We start from the raw sequence: 22,052 nt of genomic DNA, 5'->3' as shown, positions 1-22,052 counted from the left end.
GTATTGTAGGTGGATGGGGGTCACCCCAAATATTGATTTGATTTATCTTCTGTTCCGTCACTTTGTATTTTGTAACTTGGTAAAAATAAACTATTAGCACTTCTATTTGTGAAAGGATTTGCGGCATATTTTCCTCTCCTGCTAAAGGGGGTTATTCAACTATTCGACAATTCCAAGTTGAATTTACATTCTACCTGTCAGCGGCAATTTTTTAATGTTCGGTAAAATTGGCTCTGTGAGAAAACAGGTGTATCGGCGAAAAACCGAGTCTAAACACAACAAGGGTAACACATAGTAAACTCTAAAAACCGACACAATACATTCAGTTTACACAGAACACAAGCAGCGCTGGTAGGGATCGCTACCAAAGGTTATGTTTAATTAAACATCTCCGATTCCTCAGTTACTTACATGGTGGTTTGCAATGCGCCTGATCTAATGTCATCATCCCATAATCACAGGAATCACCGATGGTGACAAGTAGAGCGGGGAACCTTTTCAGTTGTGTCACACGGTGAAGGTGACTCGTGAGGAGAGGGAGAGGTTTCCATTGATTCCATGGATATTACTATCAATGAGCACAGGAAGCCCAATTAGATACAGGATACACTCTGCAGTCAATTGGTCTACTACTATTGGTCTTCAGAAAAAGGTCGACATACCTTAGGTCAACATTTAAAACGTCAACATGAGTTTTTCCAGGCTTTTTTTTTTTTTTAAGGTGTTTTTTCATGGTTGGACATCCAAGTGGACATAGAATTAGATTAGAATAGCGTGCCAAGCATAGCAAGGCACCATGCCCGATGGGGGGGGGACATGGTACACTTATATGGTGTCCATGTCGACATGCAAAACTCATGTTGACCTTTTTCATGTGAACATACTGCGTGTGTCGACCTTTTGACCACGTCGACATAAGGTATGTCGATCTTTGCCATGAGTCGACATAATGCTTAATAATGCTCACCCTAGTTACTGTCAACCGTATGACTCATACCCATAGATACAGCGCTAATTGCAATGAAGGGGGAACATGTTCAGTCAAATCAGTAGACTAGAAAATGAACTACAAATTGCAGCATGCCCTGTAAGCTAGGGTATGTTAGGACCAGCTCCACCGCAGTATTTTTTCCACTGATGCCATTGTGTCCAATGGGGTAAGATTTCAGCAATTGCCCAGCCAATCACAAGCGCACAGCTGCCTCTCTTCAACAGACAATGTGTTTCCGTGGGTTCTGGGCCTGGAAATGTATTGCCCAATCCAAAGCACTGTAGGGGATTAACTGAAATGTCGCTCAGCAGAGCACAATCACGTGATTTTTTTTTTTATAAATCCGTGATTTCAGAAAGTTGGGAAAAATCATTAACGATTTATTTATGGCGATGCGGAGGGCGTTAAAACTTATGAATTGTCCGTAACAAGAGCCCCTTCTAACCGAATATTGAGATTATCCATGACTCCTATTAGAGATAGTCAGCGATGTAAAGAAGTGCACCGAATGCTGCAGATTTATGGAAAGACGGTGTATTTATTTTTTTAATCACTGTTATTTTCACAGCAATCTCCCAAATTTGCTCCAGCAGATGGCATCTGGGTTTTTTTTTTTTTTTTAGCTCCATTATAGGAACATTCTTGCATCGAGTACATGAAGAAATAAAGCAGTTTTCCGTCACCCGGGCTGTCACACTACATTTCCCGCCTAATGCTCACTGTCATTACTGTCACTCTGGCTGTGCGGCTGTCACATTGTGGCAGGAGACTCTGCGCCCTGCTCCACATCTTCTGTTGTCCTGATTCACACTAAACTAAGTACACGTTGTACAGAATAACAGTTTATAATATACAGTATATACAACTTTTCTGTCACTCATAGTTAGTTGTTTGGGTGAAGCCATTTATTGTCAAACAACTGTGTTTACTCTTTTTAAATCAGAATGACAACATAAACTACCCAAATGTAACTCTCTCTGCACATGTTACATCTGCCCCACCTGCAGTGCACATGGTTTTGCCCATTTTCCAAACAAATTTGTACTGCAATCAGATCTGAATAAGGGCCAATGTGTGGAGAAAAAAAAAAAGGCACAGCACACCAACATCAAAAAATCATCCCAATTGTGAAGTATGGTAGAGCGGGCATCATGGTTTGGGGCCGCTTTGCTGCGTCAGGACCTGGACCGATTGCCATCAAGAATTAAGTTTATCAAGACATTTTGCAGGAGAACCTCAAGCCATCTGTCCGCCAATTGAAGCTCAACAGAAGATGGGTGATGCAACTGGTCAACGACCCAAAGCACAGAAGTAGATCACCTACAGAATCCAGGGTCCTCACCTCAACATGAATGTGATGCTGTGGCCTGACCTCGAGAGACCGATTCACACCAGACAATAGTCCAAAATTCCCCCTGACCGTTGTGCAGGTCTGATATGTAACTATAGGAAATGTTTGGTTGAGGTTATTGCTGCCAAAGGGTCAACCACTTATTAAATCCAAGGGTTCACAGACTTTGTCCACCCTGCACTGTGACTGGTTACATCTCTTTGGCCATGCTGTAAATGTGAAGTTAGGCTGCAACATAAGGAATGACATAAGGCACAATATATTTTATTATGGTCGGTTCTTGAAACAGAACGAGTGCTCGGAGGTGGTAAATGCCCATGTGATAACTAGACTCACTGCTGATTGGACAACACACACGTATACATACTGTAAAGTACTTGCAGAAGGATTGTGTGCACCCAATAATCTCATAGCCAGGGAGACCTTACATCTGCAGGACCAGGCATAGTACAGGAGAGACCTGGTCCGAGTTTGTTAATTGCACAGAATAAAACCCATTATTAAGCTGTATATTTCTCCTCTCCTTGGTCTCGTGCTTTGTTTTGGCTGGAATACTCCTGGTACAATTCCTTAAACACTTCTCTCACTTCCATATTTAAGGACGCATTTAAGAATTTAATATCACGGTCGATGCATAGATCCATAATGTGGAAGATTCCTTGTGTTAAATGTTTCTTTACAGCAGGCTGAAGAGTGACCTGAAGGGAAATCATAATGAGAAAGTTTAATTATTTAAATCGCGTTACTTCTGAAAACAGCGCTCCACATTGCACTCCTGGGATTTCTAATCCAGTTCTGATGCATTTGCATGCATGAGTAGCAAATATAAATACAATTCCCTCCTCCCCCCAGTATTGCCCCCGTGTAAAGACCCATACACACTGGGCAATTTTGAGAGATGCTCAGTTTTACCATTTGAGCCACCCAGTGTGTACCCCCACGCCTCATCACCGGCGCTCATTAGGTATTACCAGCAGATTGCTGGGAAAACCGCTAAGATGGGCAAAAACGCCCAGGGTGTATACATCTTAAAGATTACTAGATGTGCCTGCTGCTGCTATAGTTACATCTAGCTTTGCTGGCCGACAACAGATTATACTTCCAGCATCTCTCCTGTACTGAGTTGCCCCTCAATTCTGGGATTCTCCAAATCTTTGTAAGACCATTAATGTAAAGCTGGGTACAAACTAGACGATACGATCCTCGAGTGATATTGTTACCGATTTCTGCTGAACTCCAGAGCGACGATATAGTGCATACACACTAGACAATATCCATGATATACCATTAACGATACCTCATTTGGTGCATACGCAGCATTAGTTCTCCTTCTGGTCTACTGCTAACTGAGTATTTTCAGAACAAAGGGGAAGGTTTTTAGGACCTTGGGTGCAGATGTACCAAGCAGGGAAAAGATTGTTTGTGACAGGAAACTTCTCCAATCAGGTAGCATTTATTAAGTACATTCTATAAAATAATAGAAGTGGATTGGCTGCTGGGAGAAACTTCGCCACATTGTAATATTACATCACCGCCTTCATTTTAAACACGTGACAGGAGTGTAACAATGAAAGTTACATTACTGATCACACGGACTTCACGCCATTCGTCTGCAAACCTTCAGTAAAATATATCCGTGGCATAAAACGTTATTTGGTTTTACAGGAGACATCACACAGACAGAGCAACATAGACCCCCCCCCCCCCCCCGTTACTGCTAATGGTATAGTACAAATCCTGTAACGCCTAGATCTCATTCTAATGGCTAACAAAGGCCTTTACATGCTTAATAAGCTATTTGGGTTTTATTCTCCTTAAATAATATATATATATATATATATATATATATATATATATATATATATATATATATACATACAAAGAGTCCATGAAAGCGCTAAAGAGTCCAGGAATACGGAGGATCCGTCCGTGTATCAGGATCACCATGCAGTGCAGCTGTACTCCGTTTGGTGTTTCACAAAACACCACAGGGGGTAGACATGTAGAAAAAAACCAGAGAGCGCACAAATAAGCTAGTATGAAAGTAACAAGTTTACTGTAATAAAAAGCTCACATACATGAAAGTAAGGATATGCAGGCATGCAATCATAAAAACCAGCAAGGCAGTAGTCCACGATCAGAGACTCAGCGGCACGACGGCCAAACTACAGCAGCTGGAAAACGGAGGATCCGGCAGACGTCACAACGTCAGAGAGAGATCAGCGTCGACCCAGGACCGCCCCAACGCGTTTCGTCAGCTTGTGACTTCGTCGAAGTCCTGGGTCGAAACTGTATCACTGCTGCTCCATTAGAATGTATGGGTCATAAGTTATTTACTCTCTGCTGAGAAAACCATTTACTCCCTCAGGTCTAGACTGTATATCCTTATCTGCAAAATAACCAGCACAAGCCCATAGACTGCATAGGAACTGGAGAGAAAACACATACACAGCACAGTCAGGGGAGGAGAACGGTCCCACCTCGCGCACCGTGTGTGTGTGTGTGTAGTGTGAGACCCTGGGCCTACCTCGCACAGCCTGTGTGTGTGTATAGTGTGAGACCCTGGGCCTACCTCCCGCAGCCTGTGTGTATAGTGTGAGGCCCTGGGCCTACCTCCCGCAGCCTGTCTGTATAGTGTGAGGCCCTGGGCCTACCTCCAGCAGCCTGTGTGTGTGTATAGTGTGAGCCCCTGGGCCTACCTCCCGCAGCCTGTCTGTATAGTGTGAGGCCCTGGGCCTACCTCCCGCAGCCTGTGTGTGTATAGTGTGAGACTCTGGGCCTACCTCCCGCAGCCTGTCTGTATAGTGTGAGACCCTGGGCCTACCTCCCGCAGCCTGTGTGTGTGTATAGTGTGAGACCCTGGGCTTACCTCCCGCAGCCTGTGTGTGTATAGTGTGAGACCCTGGGCCTACCTCCCGCAGCCTGTCTGTATAGTGTGAGACCCTGGGCCTACCTCCCGCAGCCTGTCTGTATAGTGTGAGACCCTGGGCCTACCTCCCGCAGCCTGTGTGTATAGTGTGAGACCCTGGGCCTACCTCCCGCAGCCTGTCTGTATAGTGTGAGAACCTGGGCCTATCTCCCGCAGCCTGTCTGTATAGTGTGAGAACCTGGGCCTATCTCCCGCAGCCTGTGTGTGTGTGTATAGTGTGAGACCCTGGGCCAATACAGCCTGTGTGTGTGTGTGTGTGTGTATAGTGTGAGACCCTGGGCCTATACAGCCTGTGTGTGTGTATAGTGCGAGACCCTGGGCCTATCTCCCGCAGCCTGTGTGTGTGTGTCTGTATAGTGTGAGACCCTGGGCCTATACAGCCTGTGTGTGTATAGTGTGAGACCCTGGGCCTATCTCCCGCAGCCTGAGTCTGTATAGTGTGAGCCCCTGGGCCTATACAGCCTGTGTGTGTGTGTATAGTGCGAGACCCTGGGCCTATCTCCCACAGCCTGTGTGTGTGTATAGTGCTAGACCCTGGGCTTATACAGCCTGTGTCTGTATAGTGTGAGACCCTGGGCCTATCCCGCAGCCTGTGTCTGTATAGTGTGAGCCCCTGGGCCTACCTCCCGCAGCCTGTCTGTATAGTGTGAGACCCTGGGCCTACCTCCCGCAGCCTGTGTGTATAGTGTGAGACCCTGGGCCTATCTCCCGCAGCCTGTGTGTGTATAGTGTGAGACCCTGGGCCAATACAGCCTGTGTGTGTGTGTGTATAGTGTGAGACCCTGGGCCTATACAGCCTGTGTGTGTGTATAGTGCGAGACCCTGGGCCTATCTCCCGCAGCCTGAGTCTGTATAGTGTGAGCCCCTGGGCCTATACAGCCTGTGTGTGTGTGTATAGTGTGAGACCCTGGGCCTACCTCCCGCAGCCTGTGTGTGTGTATAGTGCGAGACCCTGGGCCTACCTCCCGCAGCCTGTGTGTGTGTATAGTGTGAGACCCTGGGCCTACCTCCAGCAGCCTGTGTGTGTATAGTGTGAGACCCTGGGCCTACCTCCCGCAGCCTGTGTGTGTATAGTGTGAGCCCCTGGGCCTACCTCCCTCAGCCTGTGTGTGTATAGTGTGAGACCCTGGGCCTACCTCCCTCAGCCTGTGTGTGTATAGTGTGAGACCCTGGGCCTACCTCTGCAGCCTGTGTGTGTATAGTGTGAGACCCTGGGCCTACCTCCCGCAGCCTGTGTGTGTATAGTGTGAGACCCTGGGCCTACCTCCCGCAGCCTGTGTGTGTGTACAGTACATTGGAGTTTATTCTGGTTGATTCGCTCGCACGCACGCAATCATGCAAAGTGATACACATGCTAGCAACCCATTCAGATATGGTCATCATTACACTTCAATTATATATATTGCCTTACTTCATTGTCTAAATTGATTGGTTTCCGCCCATCTTATTTTTATTTATTAACAGTTTCTTATATAGCGCACACATATTCCGCAGCGCTGTACAGAGGATATTATTACCAGTTATTTATATAGCGCCCACATATTCCGCAGCGCTGTACAGAGAATATTATTACCAGTTATTTATATAGCGCACACATATTCCGCAGCACTGTACAGAGAATATTATTACCAGTTATTTATATAGCGCCCACATATTCCGCAGCGCTGTACAGAGAATATTATTACCAGTTATTTATATAGCGCACACATATTCCGCAGCGCTGTACAGAGAATACTATTACCAGTTATTATATAGCGCACACATATTCCGCAGTGCTGTACAGAGGATATTTGAACATTCACATCAGTCCCTGCCCCAGTGGAGCTTACATTGTATATTCCCTACCACATATATACCCTCACACAGACATTCCAGGGTTAATTTGTTGGGAGCCAATTAGCCTACCAGTATATATTTTTTGGGGGGGGATTATCAAAGGAAACTGGAGTACCCGGAGGAAACCCACGCAAGCGCGGGGAGAATATACAAGTGCCGCACAGGGCCATGGTGTGAATAGAACCCATGACCTCAGCGCTGTGAGGCAGTAATGCTAACCATTACACGTCCATACTGTCCTCTTGTGAAGCAGCGCCCAGCGAAACACACATCACGCCTTCATTTTAGGGCTCTATCGCAAGCTTATTTCTGTGCGCAAGGGTATGAGTGTGCATGGATTATTAAACCTGTACTTGTCCACTGCGGAAGTTGCGCATGCATAAGGAGCTAAAATCTGCCTTGCATGTGAATTTGCATGCAAGCGTATCAACCAGAATAAGGTCCATAGTGTCAGACCCTGGGCCAATCTTCTTACCTTCTGCAGCTCGTGTACATATTGGGAGACCATAGAAGTAGAGAACACCGTGAATTCTTCCGTCTTTGCAGCAATGTGAGTATACATCCGTTCCACCAGCTGTGCACATCTAAGCACGGTCTCCGATTCATTAGTGGAACCTTTAAATAAACAAGCACAATGAAATATGTACAAGATAAAGTAATGGTTACTCAGTAAGAACAATGGGCAGCCAAGTGATTAGGGGCGGGATTCTCTAAACGGAAAATGCGGTCAAAACCCTGTTATCAGGGTTTTTACCGCATTGTGGGATGCACTAAAGACCCCCCCGCCGGGTTACCGCTTTTGCTGGCGATGCCCCGTAGAAGCCTATGGGCTTTTACTGCGACCACCACCGCCCCGCACGGACCCCCGCCGACCCCCCTCACCTGTGTCTGGGCAGTACAGTGCTGCCCGGACCAGGAGGATGAGAGCCCGCCAGCAGCAACAGCATCCGGCCGGGTAAGGGAGGGAGGGGGAGCCGCCTGGACCCTCTAAACATCGCCGGCCAGAGCGCAAATGACAGCTACTAATGCAAGTGCTATCCTTTGCTATAATTATCGCATATGTTAGATCATATGCGATAATTATGTCTGCGGTAGCCGGCGATGTGTGGCCGCGGTTATTACAGAATCCCGCCCTAGGGCTGGTGAAAAATGCAGACAGTTATACAACGTAATCACCAACCTACTGTACACTAATATTGGCCAACAGGTGCCTGTACAAATGGCTGTTTCCTGTCCAAAAGTGCATATATAACAAGCAAGAGCCGCATCTAGCCCAAGATAACAAGAAGAGACGGGAACAGGGGGAGGGGCAACGATACGGCTATGGTAGCGACCCGGTGAATGACGGGTGCATAATACGAGTTTAGCAATTACCTTTCTCCCCTTTCTGGCGTCCCTCATACATAACTGATGCGACCAATCGGTGAAAAGTGTTCAGAAACGTTGCAACAGCTTTCAGCATCACCTTTAGGCAACAAAGGAGAAAAAAAAACAAAGGTGAGGGGGGGGCCAACCACAAATCTCACTGCTGCGGCACACCGTGGTACTGCAAATGCTCAATACAATATGTATAAAAGGCTAACTATTCCTCACCTCTATGAGGTAAAGTTCCACCACTGGCCACTAGAGGCTACTCGATGAACCAAATGACTCCTATGTGTGCTAAAAGATGTCATAGCAGAAAGTGAAAGCAATTTTTGCAGGGACACAGATCTGTTTCAAACTTGATGGATATGGAGACAGGGAGCTGTTAAGACAGAAATTGGAAGTAGGAGCAGATAGGGGCTAGGGGCGGGTGACGAGTTTGTGGGATAAAAACCTATCACTGCTCAAATAGAAAGTAAAAACTGTCACAGCTCAAAGTGACAGTACATTGCAGAAGCTGTCATTTTGGCGGGTTTTTAACTAGTTAAAAACCCGTTGACTTAAAATGGTTGACTTAATAGAAAAACCCATTATAGTGCCTTGTCAAAATTCTGGATGCACTTCAAGTGCACACCCCTCAGGGCGCTACGCCCTGCCCTTTTTCTCCCCTCCATTTGTGCCAGGCAATAACTTGCATCCCTCCCACCTTAGACAGCGCACTGGTCAGGTGATGCCACTTTTCTCCCATTCGGTAAGGAGACACTATTGGTAGCGTAACCAACAGTGGTGTGAGCTGGACAATACCATCCAAGTGGGTTGGATTTAGGCGACCGGAGGTTTCACGGAACGGACGTTGCTAAGTAAAAACACATTTTTTGCCCTACTATAAGCCAGGATTGTTCTACAAGTACCTTGGGATGAAATTGCAGACAAGAATACAGAACCTCATGTATCGCCAGGAACACGCTGTAATATTCTTCAGCCTTCAAGTGATCCAGCGGAACCGTTAAGACTGCGCTGAATGAGAGCGTAACATGGTGGGGGTTCTTTAGATCCGTTTCTCCACGTCTCATTAACAAGGCGATGGCGTCTAGCACAGGCACTGCAATGCCGGAGAGCAGGGTGCGGTCCTTGCATGCTTCTGCGCAGAGAGTCTGCAAGAGGGACACATACAAATATTTTATAGCATTTGTAGACGCAATGCAGAACTGAGCGCAAGTCGGCGGTTTCTTTGCCTGCATTGCCCGCATGGAATTAAATGTAGATATTTGCCATGCGCAGAGCCATATACATCTACACTGTGTCTAACCATACAGCCAAGTCATTATCGTCATGGCACTGCAACCAGCCCTAGATCGGGTGCAAAGAACTCATAGGACAAAAGGTATAATAACAGTTCAGCCCTTCTCTGTGTAGTAGACCATCTTGTCATCATGCCTTGTTACACTTTGCCCAGGTATGAACGCCCCATTAGACGCCAGCGGAGGTAAAACTGGACCAGTGGGGCATACACCTGTGTGCTTGGCTATGGAACAGGCACAATGTGGGAAGACGCAAGGCACCTCTGTAACACGGACTTGTACTCCTTATATGACAAAAGCAAAAAAGAAACATTCTCCCACAAACTACCTGTGCACTGCAAGTTTTCGGTTTTATGGTACTGTGCGGGCATACTAGACTATTTTACCATATATAATCTCTTTACTAAATGCATTGCAGTTATGTAATCTGAAAGTAAAAACATATTAGTGTGGATCTTACTATAAAGTCAGAGTCGGAGTCGAGGAGTCGGAAGAAATTTAGAGTACCGTATTTTCTGCACTATAAGGCGCACCGGACTATAAGGCGCAGTCTCACTTATGGGGTCTATTTCTGTACTTGAGCCATACATAAGGCGCACCGTATTATAAGGCGCACCGTATTATAAGGCGCATGCTAAAACAGCATGTCTCTTCACTGGTGCCATTATCTGGGGTCATCGCAGTGTACGTAATACGTAGTGTACGTATTACGTACCGGTGTCAGCAGGAAATGGTCCGACAGTCAAAATCAGTCGACACATAAGGCGCACCTGATTATAAGGCGCACGGCCTATTTTGGTGAAAATTTAAGGCTATTAGGTGCGCCTTATAGTCCGAAAAATACGGTACCTGGAGTCGGATTCGGCAAACAATGCACCGACTCCGAAAATTATAATTAATGACTTCTCTACTGTAAGAATAAAGACCAATGCATGCAGTGCCTCACGTAACCGCAAAACGAACAAGTTAAGTGACCGTGAAAAAGCATGCTTTTCATGTGCTTCACTATATGGCACGCAACGCACAATTCGGAGCACCTTGTAGTTTACAACTTATTTCCAACGTTCAATAAGGTTTTCAATACCTCGTTGGTAGAAATCACCTGGTGTAGACTCGAAAAAATCATTCAACCGAGCTCTCCCACCATACGCACAACATCTTTTTACGCGGATGAAGATCTTGTTTCATGTGCGGGGTCGTTTGTTTACCTTGGCTAAGCCATTCCTTACGCTGGTTCATATTGATGTACAGGCACCATTTTTCATCGCCAGTAACGATTCGGTAAAGAAATCGTTCCTTGTGTCCATGAATTGAACGGTGACGAGCAAGCAAACCAGCGGAGATTGTGGCTCGTTGATTTTTGTTGTCGTCACAAAGCATGCGGAACTCATGCTCCACACTTCTGAACCTTTCCTATTGTTTTTGTTCCCAAAACAACCAAATAATGTGGTTTTTATCTTTGAACTGGTAAAGTTCCTGTTCCTGATGTTTATGCCTACTGCTACTATCCAGCCATTTAATTAATTAATAAAAAAAATAATAAAACGTTGTTTTCATTGTGTTTGTCCTTTGCTTAAACTGTTCAATACAGTAGACTGTTGGCTTCCCAGCCTCTAGTTTCTGTAGTAATAATATGTATGTTGCCTTTCTTTCCTTCAAGGAATGTATCAAATACATTCGCATATTAATACAGAGGAGTCGGAGTCGAGGAGTCGGCGTCAGAAGTACGAGGAGTCGGAAAATTTATCTACCAACTCCACAGCCCTGCTGCCATGTTACAGGCAGTTTGATAAATTACAGTTATTTTGCAGGTAAGTACTTGGATATATTGGGGTAACGCTTGATACCTACCACCAGTGATGTCATAATCTGAGACGCTGCGTACCAGAACAAGTTCCTTTTATCTTCTTGTAATGGACAATTAAGAAGCAGTTTGGTCAGGGCGATGCTGGCAAATAGTTCCTGCAAAACACAACAACCTCCTGTTAGAATAATAATGCATATAGCGTAATACAAAAAACAAACATCCATTGGGATTAAATAAACAAAATGGAGAAATAAATTGCATTACACCACAGCACCATCACCAGAAAAATATTTGGTGAACAAAGTTAAAACTATTACACCAGGAGGAGTAGGGTGGGGGACAAATCACGGCCATCCTCTTTGGCAACCCAAACCTCACCCCTGGCGCACTACTACATGCAGAAGCATTTGCAGGCTTTGGCAGATTCTCAATCAAGTCTAACAGGGCCCAAACCAAACCAACTAGTTAAAGTGTTGGGAGATAAAGAGAGTCTTCTCCTCTCAACCCACAGTAGTCTGCAGTGTCCCCCAGGTGTGGCCAATCTCAGGCATTATTTTAAAGAAGCAATCATTTACAAGACATGGTTTTGCCTCGCAAAAAAATTGCTGCCTTAATAAAAAATAACTCTCTGGGCAGTATTCAATGACAAAATTCGGCATGTGACAATGACACTGTCGCCGTGTTCCGGAGGGCTGGAGCCCTCGCTGCCAGCCCTCGCTGTCCCAATATTCAATGCCGCAGGGGCTCCCTGCCCCTGACGGCGAATCTTAACCCCTGCGGCGGACCCCGCAGGGAGCCGGGGGACGGCGGCAGGCAGGGAGATGGAAGTCTCCCTGCCTGCCCCAGAATGTATGTGGGGTGGAGGAGGCCTCCCCGAGACCTAGGCAGCACAAGCTGCCCCCTGGGAGAGCCAGCAGGGGACCGGGTATGCACTGCTCCCGATCGTGCATATGTAATGATCGGGAGCAGTGAATATATGAATATCTAATGAGCGGCTCCCGACCCCCTGCTGGCTGTTATGTGTAAAAAAAAAAAAATTATTTTAAAAGTTCACATTCCAGTTCACCATAAAAAGATGGCGATTGCTTCACGGTGACTCACGGCGAAAATCACTTAGAAAGCGATTCGCCATCTTCTCATTGAATACATTCACAACGAATCACATTGAAAAACCACAGCGAATTGAGGAGACTATCAGACGGCGAATTGTCCGTCATTCACTGTTCGCAGATGGCGAAAAGTGCACGTTGAATAGGGTGATTCACTTTCTGACACAAAAAATCACCTTCCAACACGAAAATAGCACAAATTCGTTGTGAAACATGGCGAATTGGCCTCATTGAATACTGCCCTCTGAGTTCGGCCAACATTACGCAGCCCCGGCAAACTCGGATGATCTTACAGCCCCCAGACCTTATTCCAAAATAAATAAAGTAACCAACCTTATAGTTGTTCTGCCACAAGTTGGAGACTTCGAGCCCGTATAATGTAGCTTTCATGATAGTGCTGAACTCCTCGCAGCTACAGCTCTCCGCCATCTGCGTAAATAAGTCATGTATCTGCACTTCTACACTCTGAGCGCACTCTCTGTCCGTCCAGGCACCTCACACAGGAATCAGAGCAAGTTACAACTTTTACACAAACAGGAAAAAAAAAAAAGTATCTTTATATTGTTGGTTCTTGTGTAGTTTCACTGCGCCAGCATGGCGCCGTGCTACTTCCGGGTTGTACACTCGCCAAACTATCTAAAATAAAGTAACTTAACTCCATGCCAACATGGATAGTTCATACCCCCACTATCCACGTTGGCATGGAGTTGATTTTAGATAGCGTGGTGAGCGTAGCGAGCCACCGAGCCCCTAGCGTGGGTGAGCGAAGCGAGCCCCGCAAGGGGCCTCAGACACACGGTGCCATGCTGGCGCCGTGAAACTACACAAGTACCATATTGTTAGATATTGTTAGATACAAAGTTGGCAGTATCCCTATATTACACCCTGTCCTTGTGTACTTTACACGATGCACATATAAATTCACAAAACGCATTTACAACCTCAGGTGTTCATGTATCCTGTAAGGCCGGAGTCCAGAGTTTGCCGATCACAGAGCGAATCTGACTATTTAGTCTATGGACATTGACGAACAGTGTTACTAAACTAAAGTCACCAATTATTTGATGTCCTGATGCCGGGTCGGGGCATCAAAGACACGAGGGCCCTTACATCAGTTTTCCCCCAAACTCAATACTCAGGGACCCTCATGTTTTCCAGATCTCCTAGTTCAGACTTGGCCAACTTGTGACTCTCCAGCTGCTATGAAACTACAAGTCCCCACCATGCTCTGCCATCAGTGGCGTAGCTAAGTTTTGGGCGCCCCCCCCCCCCCAATCCCCCGCAGCCTTACCTATCGCGCTGGTCCCGGCTGCTCCGTTCTTCTGCTGAGGACCACCACAAAATGGCTGCCCCCCTACAGCAGACAGTTTCAGAGAACAGTGTGCTATATGGGGGCGGCCATTTTGTGGTGGTCCTCAGCAGAAGAACGGAGCCGCCGGGACCAGCGATATAGGTAAGTCTGCGTGGGATTGGGGGGGGAGGTGTAAGTTGTAACTATAGCACCGCAGCCCCCGGCGCCCCCACATGCACAGCGCCCCCCCGCGGTGGCTGCGGTGCTATAGTTACGCCGCTGTCTGCCATAGTTTTCAGATTAGGAAATGCTAACACCCTGTCAGGGAATGATGGGACGTGTAGTTTCACAGCAGCTGGAAAGCCACAGGTTGGCCAGTACTGTCCTAGTTGGTGCACAGGTGTAGTCATTACAGGCTCATGCATTTTAAAGATCCACAGGTGGAGAAAAAGGACTTAGATCTAGAAACCCTGCACTGTTAGGGGTCCCTGAGGACCGGCGTTGGGAAACACTGGTCTAACTGGATAGATAAAAGACATCTGCCAATGACAGTGAATGGCACACTATATACACAGTAGCCCAGTAGATGTATGTACATACAATGGAACAGAAAATACTTACTAGCAAGTAGCTTCTTCAGAGCTACGAAGACCGCAATGACTGCTGTTTCCTGCTCACTGTGAATCTCTTTCACCCCGATGCACATCTTCAGATAATGCAAGGCCGACTTCAGGAACGCATCCTGCTTCGTCGCATAACAAAGCTCCTTCAGGATCTGCGAGCAGAAACTTCTGTATAGGGCAGCGTTCCGAAGACCGTCTCCAGAATGGCAACTAAGCTCTGCTTCCAGGAGAGTGGAGGCGCAGGACACCAGGAATGAAGGTAACACCTGACACGTCTCGCTGGCCTTTACACACTGCAGGACAACCACGTTCAGTTTTACAACAACTTGTTGCAAGAGAGAAGACAAGACCTCTGTCCGCTGTCTGTCCCCCTGTAGTCTCTGGATGTAGGTTGATAAATGGTTGCACATGCCGTTGAGTGCAGCAATAAACACCTGTCCCACTCTAGAACTCCAGTCTTTGCCACTGGCATCGGGAAGAGCATTAACCAGGAAGGTCGCCAGCTTCTCTAGATTAAGCACAAGGCTCTGGCTTCGTTCAAAGACCAAAGTGAAGAAGGCTTTGAAAAAACCCTGAATGACGTGGACAAATTCTGCCCAACACTGTTCCTTCCCGCTGCCAACCAAGTGCCACTTGGCAGACTGGATGCCTGTCATGACACTCATCAAAATGTCACTGGGGTAGAACAATTTGAATAAAGAACTGGCATGCTTCCCACTTAAGAGGTGCGTCATTAGACTATAACAAGTGTGTGCAAGTCGGAGGTCGCGAAGGGCGCTGGAACTGGCCAATAACAACAGCAGGAGAAGGCAGCGGCACTGGTCTGTGGGTGCCAGGCTGTCCGGCTTGAACGCAGAAATTAGTTCTATCACACCGATGAGATCGTTCAGATCAGACTCTGTTAAATTGGCCGTGATCTTAGCAGCGGTCATTGAGGATATCCGGCGCACAGTATCCTGCAGATTCTGCAAGCAGGCTGAGACTTCCAGTTCGGGGGCTCTGACTTTGGGATTGGCGCTTATCGTAGCTTTGTTGTGCGCAGAAACAGAGTCCTCATGCCAATGTAGGTCTTTGGCAGAGAGCAGATGAAGACTCTCCCTTACATCAGCTTGCTCTCTCAGTAACAGCGCAACCTTCATTATGATGCTGCTTACAAAAGCAGACTGCAACATTGGCATCTCTGGAAACAAGTCACCATGGAGCAAACTCACAGACACTTCTTCCAAAGTTACTGAAGACTCATTGTGGTTACTGTCATCAGCGGCTTTGGCCAACATCACTGTATCAACGAGAAAATTTGTTATATTATTGATATCGACCAGTGGTAAATATGGAAGGAGCAGTAGGATATTCGACGTAATGAGGTGCCAATGAGCCACGGAGAAACAGGCACCATTAACGGCACTGGCATTGCCACTCCAAGGTTCTCGATGTTCTGGGATAGTAAGACAACCACCGGAACGTACAACCAAAGACGCAGCCATTTGAACAGAGAGTTGATCAAACTCATTTGGGGAGGAAGACTGCATCAGAACATGTTTCAGCTTCTGGATGGAGAGAAGCTGGAGGCAGAACATGCTGACCGGGTTAGATGCGGTGCAAAGTCTATAGACTGTTCTCCAACATTCTTTATCTTCAAAGAACAATGAGAAGTCCCAACCATTCATCTTCTCGTCTGATGGAAGGGTCAGTCCTCTGAGCTGAGAAACGTATTTGCTGCAATTCAGTGTGGTCACAGTGTCCACTTCTATCCACGTGTAGAGAAGTAAGAGAGTAGCGTCACAGAGTTTCTGAACCCACGCTGGACTTGCATTTGCACCCTTCAGAAGCTTTAGAGCTGGACCTATAAGTTCATCCTCCATTCGTTTCATTAGAGTTTGGAAGCGTTGGAGAACAGGCAATGGGGTATTATTATCCAAGGTCCTCATATTAAACATCAAGAAGTGAAGAATAGAGCTTAGAGAAAATAATTTTAAGCCAAGATCTGGGTTCTCTTTCATTTCCAGAACGATAAAACGATGACACTTCTCCAAAACCATGTCCCAAATATCCAGAATCTGATTATGGGGAAGCTGAACGAGACATTCCGTAAGATTTACCATTGACCCAAAAGAAACTATTGGCGGGTGTCTTAATTCATCATCTTCCATCTGACAGATCACCGTTAAAATGTCTTTGAAGAGTTTCGGAAACTGTCGGAGCTTGGCATAGGTCTGGACAAGGCTGGCGATCAATGCTTCCTGCGCTTTCCTGGTGTGAGCATCGGAAACGTGTACACCGATCCATGCTCGTGCCAATAAGTCCTCAAGGTCTGGCTCAATGATAAGGTGGTTTAGTAGGTTTACAATTTTCAAGCAGCGGAACCAAGAAGTTGAAAAGGCGCAGGGTCGGCCAACTAACATTTCTGCCAACGTACGGTAGAACTTGAACTGGACATCACAATGCCTTATGTGGTCCACAGCAACATTGTAAATATTATGGCCGAGAACGAGGTTCAGCAGCTGCTCTAGAGAAATAAGTCCCATGGTCCAGCCTGAGGAAGGCGCTTTCGGGCTTTTACTCTTTGCGGTGATTGATGGCCGAATACATTCGAACAGTTTGACAAGCATGTGAAAGCAGACCAACTCTTTTCCATCTTTGCAGTAAGAGTCTAAAAACAGTTTGTACAATAGGGGGACAGAACCGGGTACAACCGCAAGGCGCGTTTCTGGGTCACAGAAAGCCGCATCTCCCAGTTTGGTGACCATTGCGGAGGCTGGCGCCAGAAGCCCCTTATGAGACCCTTTTTTCTTCTCTGACTTGTCCGATTCAGGAAGGAGCTCTTCTTTGTAGAAAGAAAGGAGATCATCGTGGAAAAGGGCGCTATGAAGAACACCTTCTAGGTGACGCTCAATGTCTTTGACTAGGTTGTAACATTCACGGTTATCATTCTTTCCAAAAACATGGGTGCCCAAAGCGTTCTTTAAAACCAGACATGGTTGGAACAGCTGCGCGAGGACATGTGTAAAGACCCTGTTAGGATTTCCCTGCTGTCTCTGCACCTGTATGTATTGTACAAGGGACAGGTGAAGGACGCTTAACACTTGAGATGTGATGGTCTGGTCAGTCGCCAAGCAATGGTGAGCCAATGTACAGAGCTTGCGTAGTAAGTCCACCATCAGCTCGTATTTGGAGGTGTAGACACAAGCGAGGGTGGGCATTGATAAAACACCACGACAGCAGCTTAAAACCGTTCCAATGCCAACTGGTGGAGTCTCTTTTGTAGAGGAGGCTTCAATAAAATCATTCATAACCTAAAATAATTAAAAAAAAAAAGTTAGGGACACCTTTAATAAACAGTAGTGTTCATTCTAGCACCCACCATATTTGAAAACCCATGCAGTTCCTCTTCCCTGCCTGGGGTGTCGATGTCTGCTGTAGTGCTTCTAGCACAGTGTGGTCTGTACATCAGCACTGATATGCAAACCAGACCTGTGCTAGAAACACCACAGCAGACATCGACACCCCAGGCAGGGAAGAGGAACTGCATGGGTTTTCAAATATGGGCGGTGCTAGAATGAACACTAAACAGAACCCAGCCCCCAAGCAAGTGCACCATATACGTCCATTGGCAAATTAAAGTAAACTATTACACCATCTAGATATTTGTATAATGACCAATACAGATAATTAAAGAATCATTCACATACGATTAAGGAAAATCTCATTTCTAAAAGCTCTCACTGAAAGAATTCTAATTAAAAGCACAGTGTACTCATTTAATTCTGAGGAATGTTCAATCTGATATTAAGGGGTATATTTACTAAGGTGCTTGACACATTATGCCACACACTGCAATGCCCCTGACATATTATGCCACACACCGCAATGCTCCTGACACATTATGGCGCACACCGCAATGCCCCTGACATATTATGGCGCACACCGCAATGACCCTGACACATTATGCCACATTGTAAGGCTTCTAATTAATTTTTAATTACCTGCTCATTGCCAGGGGGTTACACAGAATAATATACAGCTTAAACATGATGCCCCTTGTAGTGCGGCTAACACATAATGTGCCACTTGATAAAGCCCCCTTATAGGATCACTCACCAGGCTCCCCGGCTGGACTCCGCTGCTGCTGCTGGCCAGTGAGAATAGGAGAGTGGAGTGCAGTCTCCTCCCATCTCTCAGGCGGCCATTAAATTATAGTACCGGCTCGTGAGGCAATCGGAGCTTGTGACCCAGCAGCCAATCACTGCAGGTTTACGAGTGGCTCATGATCCAACGCAGCATATGAACTGGCCGTCAGTGAAAAAGCAGGAGCCTGCATAGTATTGCGGACTTGTTGTCACCCCGCCAGTGATCCTGGGCAGAGGAGTGTTACAGGCGGGAAGTCAGTCAGGTGAGGAGAGGTGTGGGTAGGCAGAATAGTGGTCGAGCTACCACTGGCTCGTGAGCGATGGGTTGGCGACCGATGCCGTAGATATATAGCAAATGGATTTCAGGGAACATGGGCCATATAAGATTGTGTTAGCTTGCTGTAGCCTATGGCCTACACATCGATAAACGTAGACAGCAGAAGGTTTTTCAAGAACATGCCCCTGCAATGTGCAGGAGCCTCAGCATCATATTAAATACTTTGCCTTTCAGAGGCCCTGCCCCTGCGGATGTAGACACATTGCATCGTAAAATGCAATTCTTGATAAATGGCCCCTTAGAGGCACTTACAGTACAATTGTCAGCCATGGGAACAGGCAGCGCCCCAGTAATAGTCTCCCCATCATGGTTATTACCTGAGTGACGGCAATGCGGAGTTTCACCGATTTTCCCTCGGTCATCAGACCCTGCAGCCGCTTGCTGTGCAGGACGCTGTCCAGGAAGCCCCAGAGTCTCTGCTCCACATCTTCTTCCAGATCTATCTTCTTGGTATGATGCCCGACGAGTGCATGGCTGACCCAGTCCAGCAGGACCTGTAAGAAGGACACGCAGGTAATACAGTGCCACTAATTAGTTACCCTGTGGGGGGGACAGAGCCAGGTGTCACCATGTAGTGCACCAGACCATAACACCGGGGCAATAATACACAGGGCACTATACGGTGACTTACCTGCTCCTTGTTGGGGATGAAGCACTGGTGAGTGACCCAGGCAAAGTGGGCGAGCTTGATCTTCTCTCCCCAGGGCACCTTAGAGTTCCGCAGCTTCAGGTGTATGCCAGAGTATATTGCAGCCATTGCCCTGGTCTCTTGCACTCTGGGGAAGGAACAGAGGTACAGACAGATGTTTAGGGGAGGGCACGGTGTGCGGAGTGGTCAGTAGTCCCCAGTTACCTGTATCCAGTCTATTGTGCTCTGGGGAAGGATCAGATGTACAGACAGATGTATTGGGGTGGGCACAGTGTGCGGAGTGGTCAGTAGTCCGGTTACCCGCATCCAGACTCCTGCACTCTGGGCAAGGGGCAGAGGTACAGACAGATGTATAGGGGAGGGCACAATGGGCCTTATTCTGGTTCACTCTTAGAGGCAAATTCATTCTCAAATGGACAGAACCATGTGCACTGCAGGTGGGGCAGATGTAACGTGCAGAGGGAATTAGATTTTGGTGTTATTTTGTTTCTGTGCAGGGTAAATACTGACTGCTTTATTTCTACACTGCAATATAGAATAGATCTCACTTTGAAGAAAAACCCCACTCAAATCTACTTCTATATGTGCATGTTATATCTGCCCCACCTGCAGTGCACATGGTTTTGTCCATCTAAGAAGGAATTTGCCTGTATCCAGTCTTCTGCACTCTGTCTCTGGGGAAGGAGCAGACGTACAGACAGATTTATTGGGGAGGGCACGGTGTGTGGAATGGTCAGTAGTCCTGGTCACCTGTATCCAGTCTCCTGCACTCTGGGGAAGGTGCAGACAGATGTAGTGGGGAGGGCACGGTGTGCTGAGTGGTCAGTAGTCCCCAGTACCTGTATCCAGTCTTCTGCGGTCTGGGGAAGGAGCAGAGGTACAGACAGATTTATTGGGGAGGGCACGGTGTGTGGAGTGGTCAGTAGTCCCCAGTACCTGTATCCAGTTTTCTGCGGTCTGGGGAAGGGGCAGAGGTACTGACAGATTTATTGGGGAGGGCACGGTGTGTGGAGTCAGTGGTCAGTAGGTCCTGGTCACCTGTATCCAGTCTCTTGCACTCTGGGGAAGGGGCAGAGGTACAAACAGATGTATTGGGGAGGGCACGGTGTGCTGAAAAGTTAGTAGTCCCCAGTACCTGTATCCAGTCTTCTGCGCTCTGGGGAAGGGGCAGAGGTACAGACAGATGTATTGGGGAGGGCACGGTGTGTGGAGTGCTCAGTAGTCCCGGTTACCGGCATCCAGTCTCCTGCTCCCCACACGTGTAGTCGCTGTGCCCGGTCCCCGGCATGTGACGCACCCGGCAGTCGCACAGCGATGACGTCACACACAGCAGCGATTGTTTGGTCGCAAGGCGGAGGTTTTGGGCGGGTGAGCAGAGCGGTCACCTGTGCAGAGATAGCGGGACTCGGACGAGGCTTCATATCCCAAACACGGAGCTCTGCATGGGGTGATTAGTCTCAGGCCGGACCACAGCATGGGGGGGGGTGTCACTTGCATGTCAATGTCCTGTACACTGCCTGGTACAGCACTGCTCTGTGCATGACATGGGCTGGCACAGTGGCATCCCTCCCAACATGTCCCATTCCAGGAGGGCACAATGCTCTGTTCCTGGGCTTCCCTGGTAATGTAGGCTTGCCATCACCTGTGGTGACATGTTTCTTTTTGTATGTATGTTTTCATACATATATATTCAATGCGGGCGGCGAGCAGTGCCAATAGCTCATCGTCAGAATATTCAACGTCTTCCCGTTCACTCGCCGTTTCAACCTCGCTGGAAACAGCGAATGTGCCCATTAAAATAGCGAAGCTCACCACAAAATGCTGCGGACTTGCATTATTGCAGTGTCCGGGCTGGCCTGCATGCAGGGCTGCCGGGACTAAGTAAAAACCGGACCCGGATAAGACACCGGAACGCCGGACCAGACATCAAACTCTGCATTCCGGAGCTTATAGTGTCTGGTCCGAGGGGTGTCCCATGCGGGGGGTGTCTTGTCTGGGGGGATGCCTGTGATTGCTCACACCAGGGACATGGGGAAGGGGAGATTACAGCCTCCCCGTGTGGTCTGGACCGTTCCAGTTTTTATTACACCCCCGGACCATGCGGTGAGGCTGTATTCTCCCCCCTCTCCTCTCCCAGGTGACAGGTGCGAGAGCAGCCTCATCAGATGGAGCACCCCCGGACCGGATACTACATGCTCCGGAAAGCAGAGTTTGATGTCCAGTCTGGCATTCCGGTGTCTTATCCGATTCCGGATTTTACCCGTAACCGGGCTGCCTATCTGTGCGTAGGCAGCTTCCAGAGTGACCTATCTGTGTGTGCACAAGCAGTGTCCAGG

General features: G+C 47.4%; 1 protein-coding gene and 1 long non-coding RNA gene across 6 annotated transcripts in view; one reads left to right on the top strand and one right to left on the bottom strand.

Annotated features, from left to right (window-relative positions):
- Window positions 1-1,096: 1,096 nt before the first annotated feature.
- Window positions 1,097-21,123, bottom strand: URB2 (URB2 ribosome biogenesis homolog). 4 transcript variants are annotated; one of them, XM_083164020.1, is made up of 10 exons: window positions 21,102-21,123; window positions 19,699-19,843; window positions 19,385-19,561; window positions 14,602-17,896; window positions 13,023-13,183; window positions 11,625-11,735; window positions 9,384-9,626; window positions 8,482-8,572; window positions 7,583-7,722; window positions 1,097-3,040 (listed from the first exon to the last, which is right to left on the bottom strand). In XM_083164020.1, exons 2-10 carry the CDS (start codon window positions 19,822-19,824, stop codon window positions 2,843-2,845), a joined length of 4,542 nt encoding a protein of 1,513 aa, XP_083020146.1. In that variant the 5' UTR covers window positions 19,825-19,843; window positions 21,102-21,123; the 3' UTR covers window positions 1,097-2,842. The 4 variants fall into 4 exon arrangements, with proteins under 4 accessions (XP_083020146.1, XP_083020147.1, XP_083020145.1 ...); XM_083164021.1 differs by lacking the exon at window positions 21,102-21,123 and adding an exon at window positions 20,755-20,766; XM_083164019.1 differs by lacking the exon at window positions 21,102-21,123 and adding an exon at window positions 20,556-20,639.
- LOC146045276 (uncharacterized) overlaps window positions 21,055-22,052 on the top strand; it is a 44,681-nt gene continuing 43,683 nt past the window's right edge. For both annotated transcript variants that reach the window (XR_014465402.1, XR_014465400.1), the window contains exon 1: window positions 21,055-21,163. This is a non-coding gene — a long non-coding RNA (uncharacterized LOC146045276). The remainder of the gene's footprint in view (window positions 21,164-22,052) is intronic.

This window comes from Crinia signifera, chromosome 11 (genome assembly GCF_055691185.1).
Source record: "Crinia signifera chromosome 11, ASM5569118v1, whole genome shotgun sequence".
NCBI lineage: Eukaryota > Metazoa > Chordata > Amphibia > Anura > Myobatrachidae > Crinia > Crinia signifera.
Note: the sequence above shows the minus strand (reverse complement) of the source record. Positions and strands in the feature narration are given on the sequence as shown.